The 17,788-nt window shown below is 41.2% G+C and overlaps 1 protein-coding gene across 3 annotated transcripts in view; it reads left to right on the top strand.

The window, feature by feature from the left end:
* Positions 1 to 15,650, top strand: part of ACAD11 (acyl-CoA dehydrogenase family member 11) — an 81,204-nt gene extending 65,554 nt beyond the window's left edge. For 2 of the 3 annotated variants that reach the window (XM_027091669.1, XM_027091671.1), the window contains 6 exons: positions 2,610 to 2,681; positions 3,578 to 3,732; positions 4,904 to 5,020; positions 5,908 to 6,017; positions 6,925 to 7,122; positions 7,217 to 8,270. In XM_027091669.1, coding sequence (XP_026947470.1) covers positions 2,610 to 2,681; positions 3,578 to 3,732; positions 4,904 to 5,020; positions 5,908 to 6,017; positions 6,925 to 7,039 — 569 coding nt within the window. In that variant the 3' untranslated portion in view covers positions 7,040 to 7,122; positions 7,217 to 8,270. Of the gene's footprint in view, positions 1 to 2,609; positions 2,682 to 3,577; positions 3,733 to 4,903; positions 5,021 to 5,907; positions 6,018 to 6,924; positions 7,133 to 7,216; positions 8,271 to 15,638 lie in introns of those variants that run through there. The other variant, XM_027091670.1, reaches the window with a different exon arrangement.
* Positions 15,651 to 17,788: the final 2,138 nt, after the last annotated feature.

Here is a 17,788-nt window from a genome sequence, read left to right as displayed (position 1 = left end):
TTTTTTGACGCTTAATAAAAATACGAGTGGAGTTCAGAATAGAACAAATAAAAAGAGAGGTGGTGCAGCATTCTACCACGTTTTGTTTGCTTTTGGGAAAGGGCAGACTAGTATTCAAGGAATAATGACTCTGTCTGCCAGTCTTCTCTTCATCATCCAGGAGAATAGATTAATGAAATACACCTGGAAAATTAAATCTAGGTAACCCATAGTAACATTCATTTTTGTTTTCAAGTTTAGCTTTCTTAGTCAATCAACCTCAAGAGCTATTAATAAGCAATGGGTTTTGACTGATTTGATGCAAAACTTTTCCTTCCTTCTGTCCTTGGGTGGAATTTCTAAGAAGCAAGGATACTTTTGCTCAGGCTCACGTTCACTGTTTCCTTGCCAATCAGGTTGCTCACTCAGCAAGTATTTGTTGAGTGCTGAGCACCGTTCCAGGTACTTAAAATACATTAGTGAACACAGTAGACCAAGATCTCTGCCCTTGTGGAGCTTACATGCTGGGGGAAGGAGACAGAGAATAAATACAAACATGTAAATAAGAAGTTATATAGCTGTCAGCCAGTGATAAATGTTATGAAAAAGTTTACTGAACTTCAGGTTTTGTGGTGATGCTGGCTTTCTGTTTATTGTTGAAAGTGGCTAATGAAAATACTCAAGTAGTGGATATAAGACTTGCAGTTTTATGGAACATTTGGCATCATCACTTTCTGTAGGCTGCAGCTGGAGAATGCACCCACAGGTTAAGTGTGTTGGCAAACATGAAAAGATGCCCAACAACACTGATTATTAGAGAAAAGCAAATCAAAACTACAATGAGGTATCACCTCACACTTGTCAGAATGGCCACCATCAAAATATCTACAAACAGTAAATGCTGGAGAGGGTGTGGAGCAAAGGGAACCCCTCCTGCACTGTCGGTGGGAATGTAAATTGATACAGCCACTATGGAGAACAGTATGGAGGTTGCTTAAAAAACTAAAACTACAACTACCATATGACACAGCAATCCCACTCCTGGGCATATACTCTGAGAAAACCATAATTCAAAAAGACACATGCACCCCAGTGTTCATTGCAGCACTATTTACAATAGCCAGGACATGGAAGCAACCTAAATTTCCATCAACAGATGAATGGATAAAAAAGATGTGGTACATATATACAATGGAATATTACTCAGTCATAAAAAGGAATGAAATTGGGTCATTTGTAGAGATGTGGATGGACCTAGAGAGTGTCATACAGAGTGAAGTAAGTCAGAAAAACAAATATTGTATATTAATGCATATATGTGGAATCTAGAAAAATGGTATAGATGATCTTATTTGCAAAGCAGAAATGGAGACACAGACATAGAGAACAAATGTATGGATACCAAGGGAGGGGGGAGGAGGGAGGGGGGAGGAATTGGGAGATTGGGATTGACACATATACACTATTGATACTATGTATAAAATAGACAACTAATGAGAACATATTGTATAGCCCAGGGAACTCTGCTTAATGCACGTGATAACCTAAGTGGCAAGGAAATCCAAAAAAGAGGGGATATGTGTAGCTGATTAATTTTGCTGTACAGTAGAAACTAATACAACATTGTAAAGCAATTATACTCCAATAAAAATTAACTAAAAAAAAAAAAGGATTGAATTATAAAGAAAAGAAAAGTGTTGGCAAGATGGGGATAAACAAGCTCACTGTGCATGGGAAGTCACTGGGTTGCAGAGCAACAGCCTGAAAGACCACCAAAATGAGTTTATAATGTTGGTTGGCTACGGATACCCTCCATTGTAGAGCCTATGTTTGAAATTTCAGTATGACAATTTCACCAGCACCTCTCCAACTCCCTGTGCCAAGGCCAAAGGAAACAGTGTGGACATAATTGATTATTAATATCTATTCTGACTGGGAAAGGGTATGGAGTTAGCATGAGATTATCTGAAGAATTTGGCAGGGAGGAGGGGTGATATAAAGACAAAATGTGAATGTGTTCCCAATCTCAGTCACATGCCAGCATTTTCAAGAGGCAAACACACAGTGAACAAGCCTAGACTGGGAGCAAACATACCTGAAGGCCCAGCCTCAGCTTTGTCTCTAATGCTGAACCTGCTCTGTCCCTTCAAGCAGGTTCTTCACATCATCAGGCATTGGTTTCCACAATGGTCAAATCAGAAATTTAAATTACTTTATTCACTTTCAATTTTTGAACCATTGGAACTTTTTTTTTCCGAGCAGAATTTTCTTTGGAAGCCCATATATAAAAAATTTCAAAGAAGAAGCAATAATAAAACAATAATAAAATAGTCTGATCGGAGCTGTGGAGCCGTCTTCCTTTTTCATAGCTCTACAACTTCAGAGAATGAGTTCAGAAACCTCTTGATGAAATGATATCTAAAATCTCTTAAAATTTCTAAAACAGTTGATAAGTTTTCTGGCCTACACAGTGCTGGGGGTTCAGGGCTCTGGTCTACCTAGGAATGTATGACATTATGGCCTTTAAATTCCACTATCTTTGAGTAATTATATTTCAATAGATTAATTATCTGTGACTGTTTTATGGTCAATTCATTTTGCTTTTGAAAATTTTATTCTCTATTTTATAGACAGTTTCCATGGAGGACATTTTGAGATCCATTTTAATCAAGTGCGAGTTCCTGCCACCAATCTAATACTAGGTGAGATAAGTTTGGAAAAATGATTCTCTATTATTTTGTTTTAAAATATTTTCAGGTCTAAATCTGGAAAAGATACAAAGTATACCATAATTTAGATACTTTCGCCTCTTATTTACTCCATTTATAAAGGAAAATTTTTTCCTTTGGTGGATTTTCTTCATGGAATAATAAGGTTTTATTTAAGTATTTGATGTGGTGTCACATCAGTTGAAAACACAGCTAAATACAAAAATTATACAATTCAGAGCAACACACTTTTTCCTAAAACGTGATCTTCAAGCCTCTACTTGTTTTACTAAAACCTCAGTACTTTCTGAATTCAAGTCATATACACATTAGAAGCATAAATAACTTTGAATACTGTATGCCTAGAATGGCTCCATCCTCTTGCTTGTTGGAATCCTACTCAACCTTCAGGGAACACCTCTGATGCCACCTCTTTCAGGAAGGTTCTTGTATTCCTCATCTCATCCACTCAACAAGCCCCTGATCCTGCCAGGCCCTAAGGTTACCATGATGAAGAGACAGCATCTCCCTCCTTTGCCTTTCTTGTCCCTCTCCATATCCCTTATCCCTAGCATCCTTGCCCCTCTTCTAGGTTCTAAACTTGGGTCTGTGTCTTATCTACATTTGTAACCATTGCAGCACTAACAAAACAACTTATGCAGAGTAGGTACTCAAAAGACAGTTCTTAAATTTGATCCAAGTTTTTCATGATGGTGGTTTAAAATACATAGAAATCAAAGTTCCATAAAGGTATAGTGAACCTTATTACAGAACTGACTTTTTTCCTACTGGAATGCCATTTTTATTGAGGGCATCTCATTAGTTTCTCAGGATTTGTGTAAATAACAAAAGAAATAGGCTGTGGTCATGTTATCCTTTCTTTCTCACAGGTGAAGGTAGGGGATTTGAAATTGCCCAAGGCCGCCTTGGACCTGGCAGAATCCACCACTGTATGAGAACAATAGGTTTGGCTGAACGTGCTTTGCAGATCATGTGTGAACGGGCAAAACAAAGGGTGGCCTTTAAGAAGAAACTGTATTCACATGTAAGGATAATTACTTATTTGAATTTATTGTAGCCCAATGTACTACACTAACCTTGAACCAAAACAGCATTACTTGGTCAGCAAGAGATTTCCTCTGCATAAACAAGGAGAAAATATGTTTTCCACAAAACATATTTATGTCTGAATTTAAATATAGTCTGACCAGAGGTAGTTATCTTTGTGAACGATTAAATAACTCTTTAAGTGCTTCAACACCTCAGCACACAGAGTGTGGACAATTCCTTCAACTTTCCCAGACTCTCGTTCTCTAGAGAACCTCGTACAGTAGCCTTCTGTACTAGTGTCTAGCCCTCTGTACTAGCCCTCTGTACATGTCCACTACTACTAGCCCTCCAGTAGTAGTGGACATGAGAGGGCTGTTGTAAGGAGGAAGGAAGCCTTGTCCTTTGGCTTTCTGGAAGGAATTAGGACAGATAAGTGGAGAGATATAGGAAAATAGCCTAAAACTCAGTGAAATAAGAGAGAGATAAAAATGGAATGGACTGCTTTAAAAAGAAGTGAGATTCCTGTCAATGGAGAAATGCAAGTAGAAATGGGATCAGCATTTGGTGGGATGTTCATGATATTTTGAATTCTCGTCTCTAAATTATGTACTACTGAGTCTGTTGTTTACAAAGTACAGTAAACAACATAGTTACATCTGGGCACTACAATCCAAATTAGACAATATTTATCAAGAGAAAAAGAGACGGTACTTCCCTGGTAGCGCAGTGGTTAAGAATCTGCATGCCAATGCAGGGGACACAAATTCGAACCCTGGTCCGGGAAGATCCCACATGTCGTGGAGCAACTAATCCCATGCGCCACAACTACTGAGCCTGCGTGCCACAACTACTGAAGCCCGCATGCCTAGAGCCTGTGCTCTGCAACAAGAGAGGCCACCACAATGAGAAGCCCACACACCACAACGAAGAGTAGCCCCCACTCACCGCAACTAGAGAAAGCCCGCATGCAGCAATTAAGACCCAACGCAGCCAAAGATTAAATAAATATATTTATTTAAAATATATAATTAAAATATATAGAGTAAGGCTTGAGAACAGTCCTTGGCGTAGAGGATGTTTTCACCAAACTACCAGTCTGTGTTACATGTGGACCTCAGACACCAGCTTATCTCCTCCTTCTTCTGCTGCCCTTTGCTCCCCTGCAGGAGGTGGTGGCTCACTGGATCGCTGAAAGCCGCATTGCCATTGAGGAGATCCGCTTGTTGACCTTGAAAGCTGCCCATAGCATTGATACTCTGGGCAGCTCTGGTGCTAAGAAGGAGGTGAGGCCCCTTGGACCACCATCTGCCAAGCCTTCTCCAAGAAGTTTGTCCCACTCTTTGGGCATTCCAGGTTTCATGGTGCCTTGAGGGCACTCAGAAGCTTCCATGTGATTTTGGTTTAAAAATTATAAATGTATAATTTATACATTTATACAATCACCCTTGCTAGTTTTCCTTTCACTGGGCTGCTTTAGGGAATGATTTTCAGGATGCAGAATATCTTCAGCTTTCTTGAGATGCAGCAAGAGAAGGCAGAGAAGGTAGGGAAATACCAAACTTCATACTGACTTGGAATTGTACCCGGTATGTTACTTTCTGCTAACCTCTTGACTTGGGCAAAGTATGTGACCTGTCTGCCTATGGCCTAGGGTTCTAGCGAAGACTGACCAAGTTGATACAGAATGCAGAGCACTGTGCTGCCACATAGAAATGTTTCATAGAAGACACCTCTCGTCCCCTGCCTTCTTATGTTTCTGGCTTATTTGGAATAAGAACATGATCGTTTAATTATAAAAGCAATGAAATTGCCAAGGGAAAACTGATTATCGAAGACTTTTTAACTCTTTATGATCCCTAAGGTGATGAATGTCACTTATCAGTTGCCTGAAATCCTTTTAGAAACAAGACAATACAAGTAATAAATAAGTTAATAAAATGTGATTTGGAAGAGATATCTCTTTCCAGAAGGTCTGTGTTGACTGAAATATGTCCGTTAGCTGCATTAGTGGATCTTTGTTGGCTTTCATCAAAGATTGTGTTTCAGTGGTGTGTGTATGTGGGAAAGTTCCCTTGTTTCTTTTCACAAAGAAAATACAGATTATATCAAATTCTATCACATTGTGTATTGTCTAAGAAAGGAACATTCTTTTTATATCTTGTTTATGTAGATTGCAATGATTAAAGTGGCCGCTCCTCGGGCCGTCTGCAAAATTATTGACCAGGCCATCCAAGTGTGTGGAGGTGCCGGCGTTTCCCATGAATACCCTCTGGCTAACATGTGAGTAGATGTCATTTAATCACCATCTACATTTGATGGGCTTGGAGTTAAAAAAATCTACAGATGGCTTGATACTAACTGTTTATGAAGAAAATAAAAATAGCTAACTTACTTTAAAGCATAATTGAAGGCTAACTGAGGCAATATAGGTATTTTACTATAGAGCTCAGTACCAATAAATAGTTTTATGATTACAATTGTCATTTCACTCATTCATGTTCACTTTTACACTGAGAAGATGCACTGAGGGTTCCTGAGCTGTAAATAACTCATGGGGGTTCACCCTGGAACAGGAAGGAGAGGAGGGGAGCAGAGCAAGGCTTAGGTATGCACTTAGGACACTTTACCACCCACACCCAGAGGCCGTGGCCAGACTGCGGCAGTGCATGCCAGCCACCACCTCATGTCCACATGTGCTTTCTGGGATCAAGAAGGAATACTCTCCACTGCCCATCACCACTGGGCATGGTGCCACCTTCTCTCTCACACTGGAGATAAGAGTCTGGTGCCCCATCAGTTTCCCCCATCAATTTTTAATAAGAAAGAACTAAATATATAGTACTATATATTTATAGTATATAAATGTTATATATTCTTCATGGCCTGTGGATTACCTAAGATATCTCCTAGTTCTAGCAAATACTAGTACCTACAGCAAACCAAGACTGAGATTAAGCCCACTGCACTGTGCCATTTAAGATTCCACTCCCAAGGTGAGGACTTGAAAATGGCATTTCACAAGCCCTTGGGCTGACTTTCCTTGATTTTCCCTGTGCAATTTTTCTTATCACTGCCTTGGCGAGATTTCAAACACTAATAATCTTGGCTTAGAATCAGAGTGATGATGTTAAAGCATCAGGTTCCTCTTTGCTAAGTCCTGCCATCCCTGCTCTTTGTGTTTTTGCAGGTATGCCCTAACGCGAACTTTGCGCTTAGCAGATGGGCCCGATGAAGTTCACCTCTCGGCAGTTGCAAAAATGGAGCTGTGGGACCAAGCCAGAAGCCTGAGGGCCAAGGTGTAGAATTCATCGGCTCCAGCATTTGTATCTCATTCAGCTTTTGCAGCAGTTTAAGCACAGGATTAATTACTCACTTTGGTAAAGTTTTGAGCATCTGTTTTTTTTTTTTTTTTAACATCTTTATTGGGGTATAATTGCTTTACAATGGTCTGCTTTATAACAAAGTGAATCAGTTATACATTGAGCATCTGTTTTAATCAATGGGTTTTGTCATTTCAAGGGTCACACTTAAAATTTTATAATTTCAAGGGTTTCAGTGAAAAAGAAATTTCATAGCTGTTGTCATTCAGTCTAACACCTAAGTGTATAGCATTTATTTTTAAACGCTTCTCTTGTAAAGAAATCATGAAATAAATTGGAGAACTAAAGCATAGCGTAAAAATATTTTCACTTCTTTACTTTCAGGAATTGTTCCACTTAAATAAATATTCAAGGAATATTTAATCACTACTTTGTAAAAAATATTGTGGGATCCCCTTTTTAACATTGGTTTTAGGGGCTGGTTTAACACTTTGTGGTAATGTTTGCACTGGAGAAGGATGGATGACTGATTGGGTCATTTTAGAGTTTGTATTGCTATAAGCCTCTTCATAATTCAACAGGAAGCATTTATACATAAAATCTGATTGTTACTAGAAGACATGGCATCTTATGAGAAAATATAATTAAGAAAAATTTTAATTATGTATAAAATGTTGATGCTAACAGTGGATAGTTTAACCTACAAGAAAGTTATGCAGTTTTGAGAGGAGATTAAAGACAGTGTTCTCTGAACACCATTCTGTTAATAGCAACACCCTAAGCCAACATCCTTGGGGCACTTTAAGTCAGTGCTGCCAAGGACTGCAGCCCAGGCCATGTTGTAAGTCTTGAGCACCTGAACTGTGGTCAGCATAACTGAGGAACTGAATTTTTGATTTTTTTAAATTTTAATTAATCCAAATATAGATTCTCAACTCAGTTACTGGAAAACTTTTAAGTATGCTTGGAATAACTTGGGTATGTGAATTGTCTTTTACAAATGTAAATTGTATGAAATCTAAATACAGAGCAAGTATTTTGAATGAAAATTTAACATCCAAATTAAGAAAGTATACAATATATACCAGATTTTGAAGACTCAGTATGAAAAAAAAATTAAATGTCTCATTAATACTTTTCTAATATTGATTACATGCTGAAATGGTAATATTTTGGATATATTGAGTTAAATAAAATATATTATTTAAATTAATTTTACCTGTTTCTTGTTACATTTTTAGTTTGTGGAATTGGAATAGTTACTGGCAAATTTTTTTTTTTTTTTTTTTGCGGTATGCAGGCCTCTCACTGTTGTGCCCTCCCCCATTGCGGAGCACAGGCTCCGGAGGCACAGGCTCAGTGGCCATGGCTCACAGGACCAGCCGCTCCACGGCATGTGGGATCCTCCCGGACCGGGGCACGAACCCGCGTCCCCTGAATCGGCAGGCGGACTCTCAACCACTGCGCCACCAGGAAAGCCCGGCAATTTTTTTTTAATTTTCAAATGAAAGTATTTTGAGTTTGGAAAGCTTTAAAACTGTTTTATTAGAAAGCATACACATCACATGAATCTATTGATGCGTAGAGATTATTTCAATCATTATTTAAATGTCATCTTGGAGTGGGGTTGGGCCAGACATTTACAAAGCCCATGTCATGTGGGCTTTGTAAACATTTGCCTTTGAGCCTTAACCTCACTGCACCTTGTATTTCTTTTTGTACGTTGGGATTAACTTTTAAACCTAGAAGACCCATATCTACTGAGGGCTTGTGTGGGAATCACTGAAGCCATATAGAAGCACTTTGATACTTGTGAACCACAATAAAGTACTTTATAAGGCATCCTTATTTAAAGTGGATAAAATCTTATAACCCAAGCTGGTCAACCTTATTACTAGTTTTAAAAGCTGTGACTTAGGAGAAATCAGGATTGTTTCTGAACAATTAGAATTAAAAGTTATATCTGGTAGTTGTAATTTTGTGATAATTTTTTCCTCTTTGAGAAAAACTGGCTGTGTTGGTGGTTGATTCATTTCAGTTGATCTGTTTTTATCTATGTCTGTCACATCCACAGCCATCCCCCCAATGTGATCCATATTCACCTCTCTCACCTACCTTTAATTTATTCAGATAAAATCATGTTAAAAAAGAGTAGTAAAAGTTGTTGAAACGGAAAATTCCAGTCTCCAAAGGATAAAGTAAGATCAAGGGAACTATGCCTCAGTCACAGTGAGTGAATGACTGTAAACATGGGAGTGGCAGGGCCATTTCTGGGGTCTCCTCAGGTTGTCACTGCGGCTCACTCTGAGCAGTCCACCCAGGACAATCAGCCCGGTTTTGCCAGGAATTTGAACCCACACAGCTGTAAAATGAGAAGTAGCCCTTCAGGGTGACCCCACGCGGGAAGGCAGGAAGAAGGGGAGAGCTCACCAGTCAGGGCTTTACCCAAGATTTGCAGTGTGGGCAGCAGCAGGAGAGGAGGGGCTGTGGCTGCCCGACAGGAAGTCACCATAAAGCTCTACACATAAGCAGTCACAGAAGGTGTAGCAGTGCTTATCCAAGGGAGCAGCCAGTTAAGGATCTCTGGGAGTTGACGTTCTAACCTTTTAAGAACACACAAGAGAAATTTCAGCTGATCACGGAAGAGCTGATTTCCTCATCAACCTGTTTACAAGGCTTCCCCCAGGTCCATGTCACTCCAGCTCTTCCCACAACTCTGATCTACTTACATGTTATAGGCATGTGTGCATTTTGTCGAAGAAAATTAAAGTGGGTGACAGCAGCAAAGACCAATAGTAGCATGTAGGTGATTCAATAGATAGGCTGCACAAGGCTTGCAGACAAATACATCTCCCATTTTTCTTGAATTAAGCTACAACAGTTGCTGGGAAATTCAGAACAAGGCACTTCTCACCCAGGCTTCTGAAGGATTTAAATTAGTAAAGTTCTTAAATAAAGGATATTATAAAAATGAAATGTATTTAAGAAAATGACTGCTATGAACAAATGCTTGATTTCAGTCAAGCCAGGTAGCCTCAGCCAGACCTCTCTTTTTCCCAGGCGCCTGATGAACCCTCCCCAACAAGCAGAGTGGAAGGGGTGCAGGCCAAGCAGTGGGCCTCCTGTTAGCACTTGGGACCAATGTTTGTCTGTTGCACCTATTTCCCCACTCTCCCTTTGCCTGGATTACTGTGGTAGTCTTCTAACTGGGCTTCAAATCTGTTCTCATAGCAGCCAGCCTGACCCTCTCAAAATGCTGCAGTGGCTTTCCATCTCACTAGGAATAAAACCCTAACCCTCACCTTGGCTGACAAGGATCCACTTGAGCTTGTCCCCAGTACCTCTCTGCGCTCACCCACCTGCCTCCCTCCAAACAGCTTCTGGACTGTGCTTCCAAGAGACCACGACAGACCACGACAGCTGGGCCTCGGAGTCTTGGCTCTCACTCTTTTCTCTGCCTGGGAAGACCTACCCTGAGATTACCAGACGCCTGCTCCTAAGTCACCTTGTCGAACGGTCCTTTCCTGAGCACTTGTTCTGAACCAGCACCACCTGCTGAAACTCTCCAGCCTCTTTACCTGCCATTCTTTTCACAGCACTTATCACTTGACATATCTACTTATTTATGGTCTGTCTTCTCACTAGAGTCCACTTTTTTTGTGTACTGGAACCATGCCTGGCTGGTATGCACTCAAAAAAAGTATGAATGAATGAATTCATGTACATGGATGCTCTCCTTGTCCCTGATTTGCAGTTGGCTAGAGGGCAAATCATTTACTTATAGGTCTGCAAACAGAACAGAGCAGAAGCCTGAGCACCAGCCCATGAGCACAGTGGTTGGACAACAGACCCAGAGTGGGTTATGGGTAACTGGAGAAACACTAGGGCTGAAAAGGGATATTAGTGCCCCAGAAGTGGGGTGCGCACAGCAGTTTGGACAGATCAGTTGATGAAATAGGTGTTTAATGAGTATTTTAACAATTCAGAGAATGCATGTTTACTTTTTAAAATTTTCTTGATGGGGAATGCAGCCTAAGCAGCCAGAGTGCTGTGATCAGCTCGAGGTACAGAGGGAAGTCAGAGTAACTAAGAAAAACAAAACCACATTCAGTGATTGTTAGAATTTTCCAAATAAACAATATTCTGGGAAGTGTCCTCAATTCAGGACAAAGAGCATTCAGGGTTTATGATCCTGACACAATATTTTTATTTCTTTTTTTGTTATCTCTTTCTCATTGTGATTATGTGATTATCATGAAGAAAATCCACAAACATTCTAGTGTAATGTTTTGTGTGGTTGCGATAAGCTCTGTGAAACAAGGGCTTTTATCTGCTTTATCTTCACCCCAAAATATGTGAGGAAACAAAGGGTGATTGTCCTGAGCAGTGCCTCTCTGGGGCCCACCTGACAGGTGGAGAATTGCATGTGGCCAGAAGCTCCTTTGCCCGCTGCATGGATGGTTGTTACCAGCCGGTGGAAAGTCCCGTTTCACTCTTTTAAACAAGTGAAAGTGGAGGCTGCAGATGCCTCCTCGCCCCCCTGCCCTGGCCTCTGTGACTTCCGTTTCTACTGGTTTTTCCTTACTGCATACCAGCCACACCAGCCTTCTGCTATTCCTCGGATACCCCAGATTTTTTTTAATTAGAAACGATATATATTGTTTCCTGTTAAAATAGGGCACTCTTATGAGAAACAAATGTGCAAAAAGAACATTCCTGTGTTTTCTCACTTATCCCAACAGACCTGGACTGTTGATTCCAAACCTTCCTCACTCTGTACAGGGGAAAGCTGTCCACCTACTCCCAGGAAATTAGGCTACTCTAGTTTTAGCTTTGATTACTCGCGTGTATGAAAAACATCAAAACCCAACTGTTAACAGGCTACCTGTCCCTAGGCACACAGGCCCAGTCCACTTGGATAGACAGACAGAGGTGAGCCTCAAGTCCACAGCCCCCTGTGCAGGCCAGGATTAGAGGTACCCTGGTAGTCAAGTGGGTGCTGGTGGCTAGGGATCGAAGAAGACCCCAGCTCCTGGTCAGCTGGCTGAAAACATGCAGCCTCCAGTGAGAGGCTGAGATCCCTCCTTTTTTTTTTTTTTTTAATAACTTTTATGTATTTATTTATTTTTGGCTGCGTTGGGTCTTTGTTGCTGTGCATGGGCTTTCTCTAGTTGCGGCGAGTGGGGGCTACTCTTTGTTGTGGTGCGTGGGCTTCTCATTTTGGTGGCTTCTCTTGTTGCGGAGCATAGGCTCTAGGCGTGTGGGCTTCAGTAGTTGTGGCACGCGGGCTCAGGAGTTGTAGCTCATGGGCTCTAGAGCGCAGGCTCAGTAGTTGTGGTGCACGGGCTTAGTTGCTCCGCGGCATGTGGGATCTTCCTGGAACAGGACTTGAACCCGTGTCCCCTGCATTGGCAGGCGGATTCTTAACCACTGTGCCACCAGGGAAGCCCTGAAGTCCCTTCTTAGCAAGGAATATATGGGTGAAGTAGGGCACCCATCTGGCCACAAAAGGTATCTGGTCTAGAAGCTCCGTAAATTCTCTTGTGATCCCTTAAACCGACAAAAGCGAATTCAAGTTTGAAAATGGCACAAGTTATACGAAGTAGAGAATGTCATTAAGGCAAGGGTCTCATCATGTCCTCACACAGACTCTGATCCCCCCCTCCCCCTCAGGACCACTGCTCCTTGCAGGCAACAGCTTCCAGCGTCCAGAAGCCTTGAGCAGCCTTCAGCATAACAAGTTGGGGGTGGCCCAACCCCACATTCTCAAGGCTTGCTCCCTTCCTGTAAATGTAACATTCTAGGTGTTCCCTCTGTGATCACCCTATCTAAATGTCTCTGCCCTTCTAACACATACACACACATACACACACACATGCACACATTCCTTACCCCCTTCCCTGGTTTGGCTTTCTCCTGAGAATGTCTGTCTTGTAACATACTATGTATCTTTCCTTTTTATTTGCCTTATGATCCCCCCATTTCCCAACAAGAAGTATACTTGTGTTTTTGTCTCATTGCTACACACTTAGTATCTAGAACAATGCCCAGGGAGTGATTAATAAGTCCTCACTAAACATCTGTTGACTGCCAGAGTGCAGGGATCCCAGGAACTTCGCTTTCCTTCCCATCTGAAGTATGGTAGTATGCTGTTTACTCACTGGCCATGCAGATGCTTAAAAGAAGATGCTCTAAAGCCATGCTTATCAATCCCCTGAGGAGTTTGAGCTGCCCCAGCCCAGTCCCAATCCAGTGCTGGTGATGGTGACCTCAGTGGTAACTGATGCACCAGGGATTCTGGAGAAATGAGGACCTAGAGACTCACTCCTTGCAAATCCTGGTCAGATCTGTTTTAGGGTGTCTGGCTGAAAACCCTGGAAAGAGATTGGCTAACGTGTGCTAAAGGGAATCTGCTAGGTGGGCATGGAAGCAGAAGACCAAGAAAGGCTGGAGGGTCTCACCAGGAGAGGACACAGGGAGGGAGAGCGACCGACAAGCAGGGCTGATCTCCCTTGGCCTCCCCCGCCTTCAGTCTGCGCCTCGCCCGCTGCCTCACCGGATCAAGCTCTGAGGAGCTGCTGGTTGGCCAAGCTCAGCTCACAGGCCACTGGGGCCTGTCCTGGGACAGGGAAAGAAAAGAGAAATATAGTGCCTGCCACATGTGTGATTTTAAATTGTCTAGTGCCACATTTAAAGAAGTACAAAGAAATGTGAGAAATTAATTTTAACAATATATTTTATTTAACCTAATATATCCAAATATTATCATTTCAATACATAATCAATATAAAAAATTACCAGTAAGATATTTTGCACTTTCCCCCCCAAAATCCAGAGTATATTTTACATTTACAACACATCTCAATTTGGAAGCTAACTTTTCAATGGAAATACTTGAACTGTAAAAAGTTAACTGTGGGTTTCATATAATTTATAGTTGAAAAAGTAGATCCACATACTTGAATTGTTCCAAACACATTTATAACTTTTCAAAAACTGAATTGAGCATCAGTTTTTAAACTTGAAGAAATTAATTTAAATGAAATTAAAAATTTAGTTTCTCAGATACATTTCAAGTGTCCAGCAGTCACACGTGGCCAGTGGCTACTGTCCTGGCCAGAAGGTTCCTGAGACACAGACCCGCCAATCACACTCAGTGCAGAAAAGGCCTTGAGGCATTAGATATGGAGAACAGATGCTGAGCAGCCAAAACCACTGTTTACTACTGTAGCTAAGGGAAGGTAGTGTTTTTATATCTTCTATGCTTTTGTCTGGTGCAGGAAAAAGTTAACTCCAGTGCATTTCCTGTATTTCAAAAAAAACAAACAAACAAAACAAACTCAAATGACAGGAACTGCTAAGCATCTCTAGTTTACCAAGGGTCCTGTGGTAAACAATTCCTGAAGATCATGTGAGGGAAAATTGCTGTTTGTTGAGGGTAGTTGGGGTTTCCAAGTAGGAAAAAGGCTTGGCTCTAATACACGGAAATAGAAGGGTGTAAACTCAGTCTCTTGAGATCACACAGTTGATTTGTGAGCAGAGTCCTCCCCACTTGGTGGAAATTAATGATGATCTTGTCATGGGAAATGGAGACAATACTTTTTATAAAATTCAAGCTGTGATCATCAATTATTCTCTCCCAACCCATCCTCTGCAAATTGTTTATGATGAGGTTTTTGGCTTGAGGGAAGATCGCTCCCAAATGGATTACTTGCTGCATTTCATTCCATTTAGTCCATCACAACTCCTGTTATCTGTCTCCAAGATGCCAAACAAACTTTCTACTACTCAGGGACTAAGCCATGAATGCAGCTGGAGGGACGGCCCACTCATCAGGTGTGGATGTTCAGTGCCTACAAGGGCAGGCTCCCTTCTCCCAGTGCTGAGAGCACACAAGCCTCCATTCACAGCCAGCTCTCACAGGTGACCTCAGGCCAGACCCACCCAGACCTATGGACCCTGGCGGTCTCTCTGACCATTTTGCCTGAAGTTAGATTTAAATTCCAAATCCATTTGAAACCTCTTTGCAAGAAGTCTCCTGCCAACCCATCAAGACAGCTGGACCAAATCCCAAAGGAGTAAATAATTTGACAGGCAAGCGCATAATATGTTGCGACCCTCACGTACTTAGTTAATGATTTTATTTGTTCTTTTTTAACCTCTCTTTTGCTGACAAAGTTTGAAAAGCCATCCAGAAGAAAAGAGAGGCAGAAGCCACCAGTCACAGAAGCTTTGCCATTTGCTCCAAGTGGAGCATGAGTGCTGAGGGAATTAAAATAGTTCCTTCCTATTCAGCGTTGCTGCCTCATGATTCTTTAAAGTATTAAATCAAAAGGACTTTGTATTTATATCTAGATGAAGCAACACATTAGACCAACTGGAATTGAGAGAACACCAGATTAACTTTAGAGCCGAGGCGGAGAACACCCTCGTCCCAGGCAATTCCCCCAGTCCTTCCTGAGTGCCCGTGGGGATGCACTTGCCCACAGACCCATGTTGTCCTTGCCCTCAGGAGGTCTTTCAGCCAGCTGACAACTCCCTTAACCTAAAACTCCCACCCATATCTACAAGAAAATGCCAGGTTTTCATCAATCACAATCTTGAGAAAATAAACTGGTACTTACGTGGAAAACGTTGGAAAATATTTTTAGAATTTCTAAGATCCCATTTCCACTGTAGAAAGTTGAGGACAGTGCACAAGATGAGTCTGAAGCAACTTCAGCTGAAGGACCTAGAAGCAGGAAGCAAAAGAGGATCACAGGTGGGATTTCTCCTCATTTGGGACCTCTAGTCCCAGCCCCAAACCTCAGGGGATCAGATTCTGAGCAGCTGGCACTGTTGAAAATATTGGGTTGGCCAAAAAGTTCGTTTGGTTTTTTCTGTAACATCTTATGGAAAAAACCCAAAAAACCTTTTTGGCCAACCCAATACCTAGATGTCAGAGGAGACCGCCCTGGAACAGGAATTTGTAATTTTGTAAACAGCCCACGCAGCACTGGCTCAGACCCAGCCCGGGGCTCTATTAATGCCAATTGGCAAAAGTTGCTGTTTGCTGTTACCATCAATTTTATACCACATGAATTTGGGTTTTTTTAATTGTGAAAAATGGATTTATACAAGCACAGTTCAATTCATTCACCAAGTACTCATTGAATGCTTGTTATGTTCTAGATATAATACTAAATTCTGGGGGATATAAGATGGACAAGACAGACATAATCCCGGCACACACAAAACTTACTTCTTATGGGGAGATGGTCAAGTAAATACAATGATTTTATTAGTGGAGTCCATGATATCAGGGGGTCACTGGAGGTTCCCAGACCTTAAGAACAAGAGGTGTGGGAGAAATGTTCTGGGTGGAACAGTATACGGGAAGGTTTGGGGGAAAAGGCTGGCAAGCTCTAGAAACTGAGAAGTTCACTATTTTTGGAATGATACAGAGAAAGTAGGAGAGAGGATGCCAGAGAGAGAAGGAGCTGGAGTATGAAGGGCTGCAGGGCCAAAGACGAGCCACTGGACTTGGTCCTGAGAGCAGTGAGGAGTCACGGAAGGGCATTGAACATGGGATCAAAAAGGTCATACCTGGTTTTAGAACTGTTGCTCCATGAAAAATGTACTGGACTCAGACCATGTTAGAAGTCAGACACCAGGTAGGATCCTGTTGCCCTGAACCAAGGCAACTTGTTGGAAGGGTTCACAATGGGGAGACAGACTGGATATAGACCCTAGAGATATTTAAGGTGTAGAAGAAACAAAACGCAGTTAATTGAAAGCGACATGGTGAGAAAGAGGATGAAATCAAGGACGATGTTCATGGCTTGGTGTGGCAACTGGCTAGGATTGAATGTTCACTCTTTTATTTAATGGATTTTATAAGTTTTATTTTTCACTTTAAACGTTTGATGTAGCTGGGATATACGTGCATGTAAGTAAATGAAGTAGGGCCACTCTGTGGATCATTTCTTATACGGGGGTGGAGGGGAGGGTATCTATATGAGGGCTAGCCAGTTGCTTGATTAATCCATTTCTCCTCTCTCACCCCCCCACACACATGTCTAGTGGAAAGGCCATCTTTACCACATGCTGTCTATCATGTACTTGGACTGAGAGTTTGTTTGCTTCTGTTGACCTTTTGTTTACAGTGCCTATGCCACACAGTTTTAATTTTCTGTAGCTTTTTAATATATTTTAAAATCTGGTTGAGCAATTCGTTATCCAATTTCTTTCTTGTAGTTCTATAGTATTCTCACAAGTGAGCCATAAAATCATTTTGTTGGGATTTTGACTGAGATTGCATTGAGTTTACTTTAGGGACAACTGACACCTCTACAATATCGAATCATCCTCCCCAGGAATAAGACCTATTCCTACCTATTCCATAATTCCTCTATGTCCCTCAGTAGAGGGCTAGTCTTCATAGAAATCTTGCACATTTCATGTTAAAGTTATTCCTAAATATCTTGTTCCTTTAGTTGTTGTGGATAATATTTTTTCTATTGTATTTCCCACACTGTTTGAATGTACAAAATCTGCTTTTTTACCTTTTAAAAAATTGAAGTATAGTTGATTTACAGTGTTGTGTTAGTTTCTGCTGTACAGCAAAGTGACTCAGTTATACATATATATATTCTATTTTCATATTCTTTTCCATTAGTTTATTATAAGATATTGAATATAGTTCCCTGTGCTTTACAGTAGGTCCTTGTTGATTATCTATTTTATAGATAG

Source organism: Aethalodelphis obliquidens, unplaced genomic scaffold (assembly GCF_003676395.1).
Source record: "Aethalodelphis obliquidens isolate GAN/ISIS:26980383/991018 unplaced genomic scaffold, ASM367639v1 scaffold72, whole genome shotgun sequence".
Taxonomy (NCBI): domain Eukaryota; kingdom Metazoa; phylum Chordata; class Mammalia; order Artiodactyla; family Delphinidae; genus Aethalodelphis; species Aethalodelphis obliquidens.
Note: the sequence above shows the minus strand (reverse complement) of the source record. Positions and strands in the feature narration are given on the sequence as shown.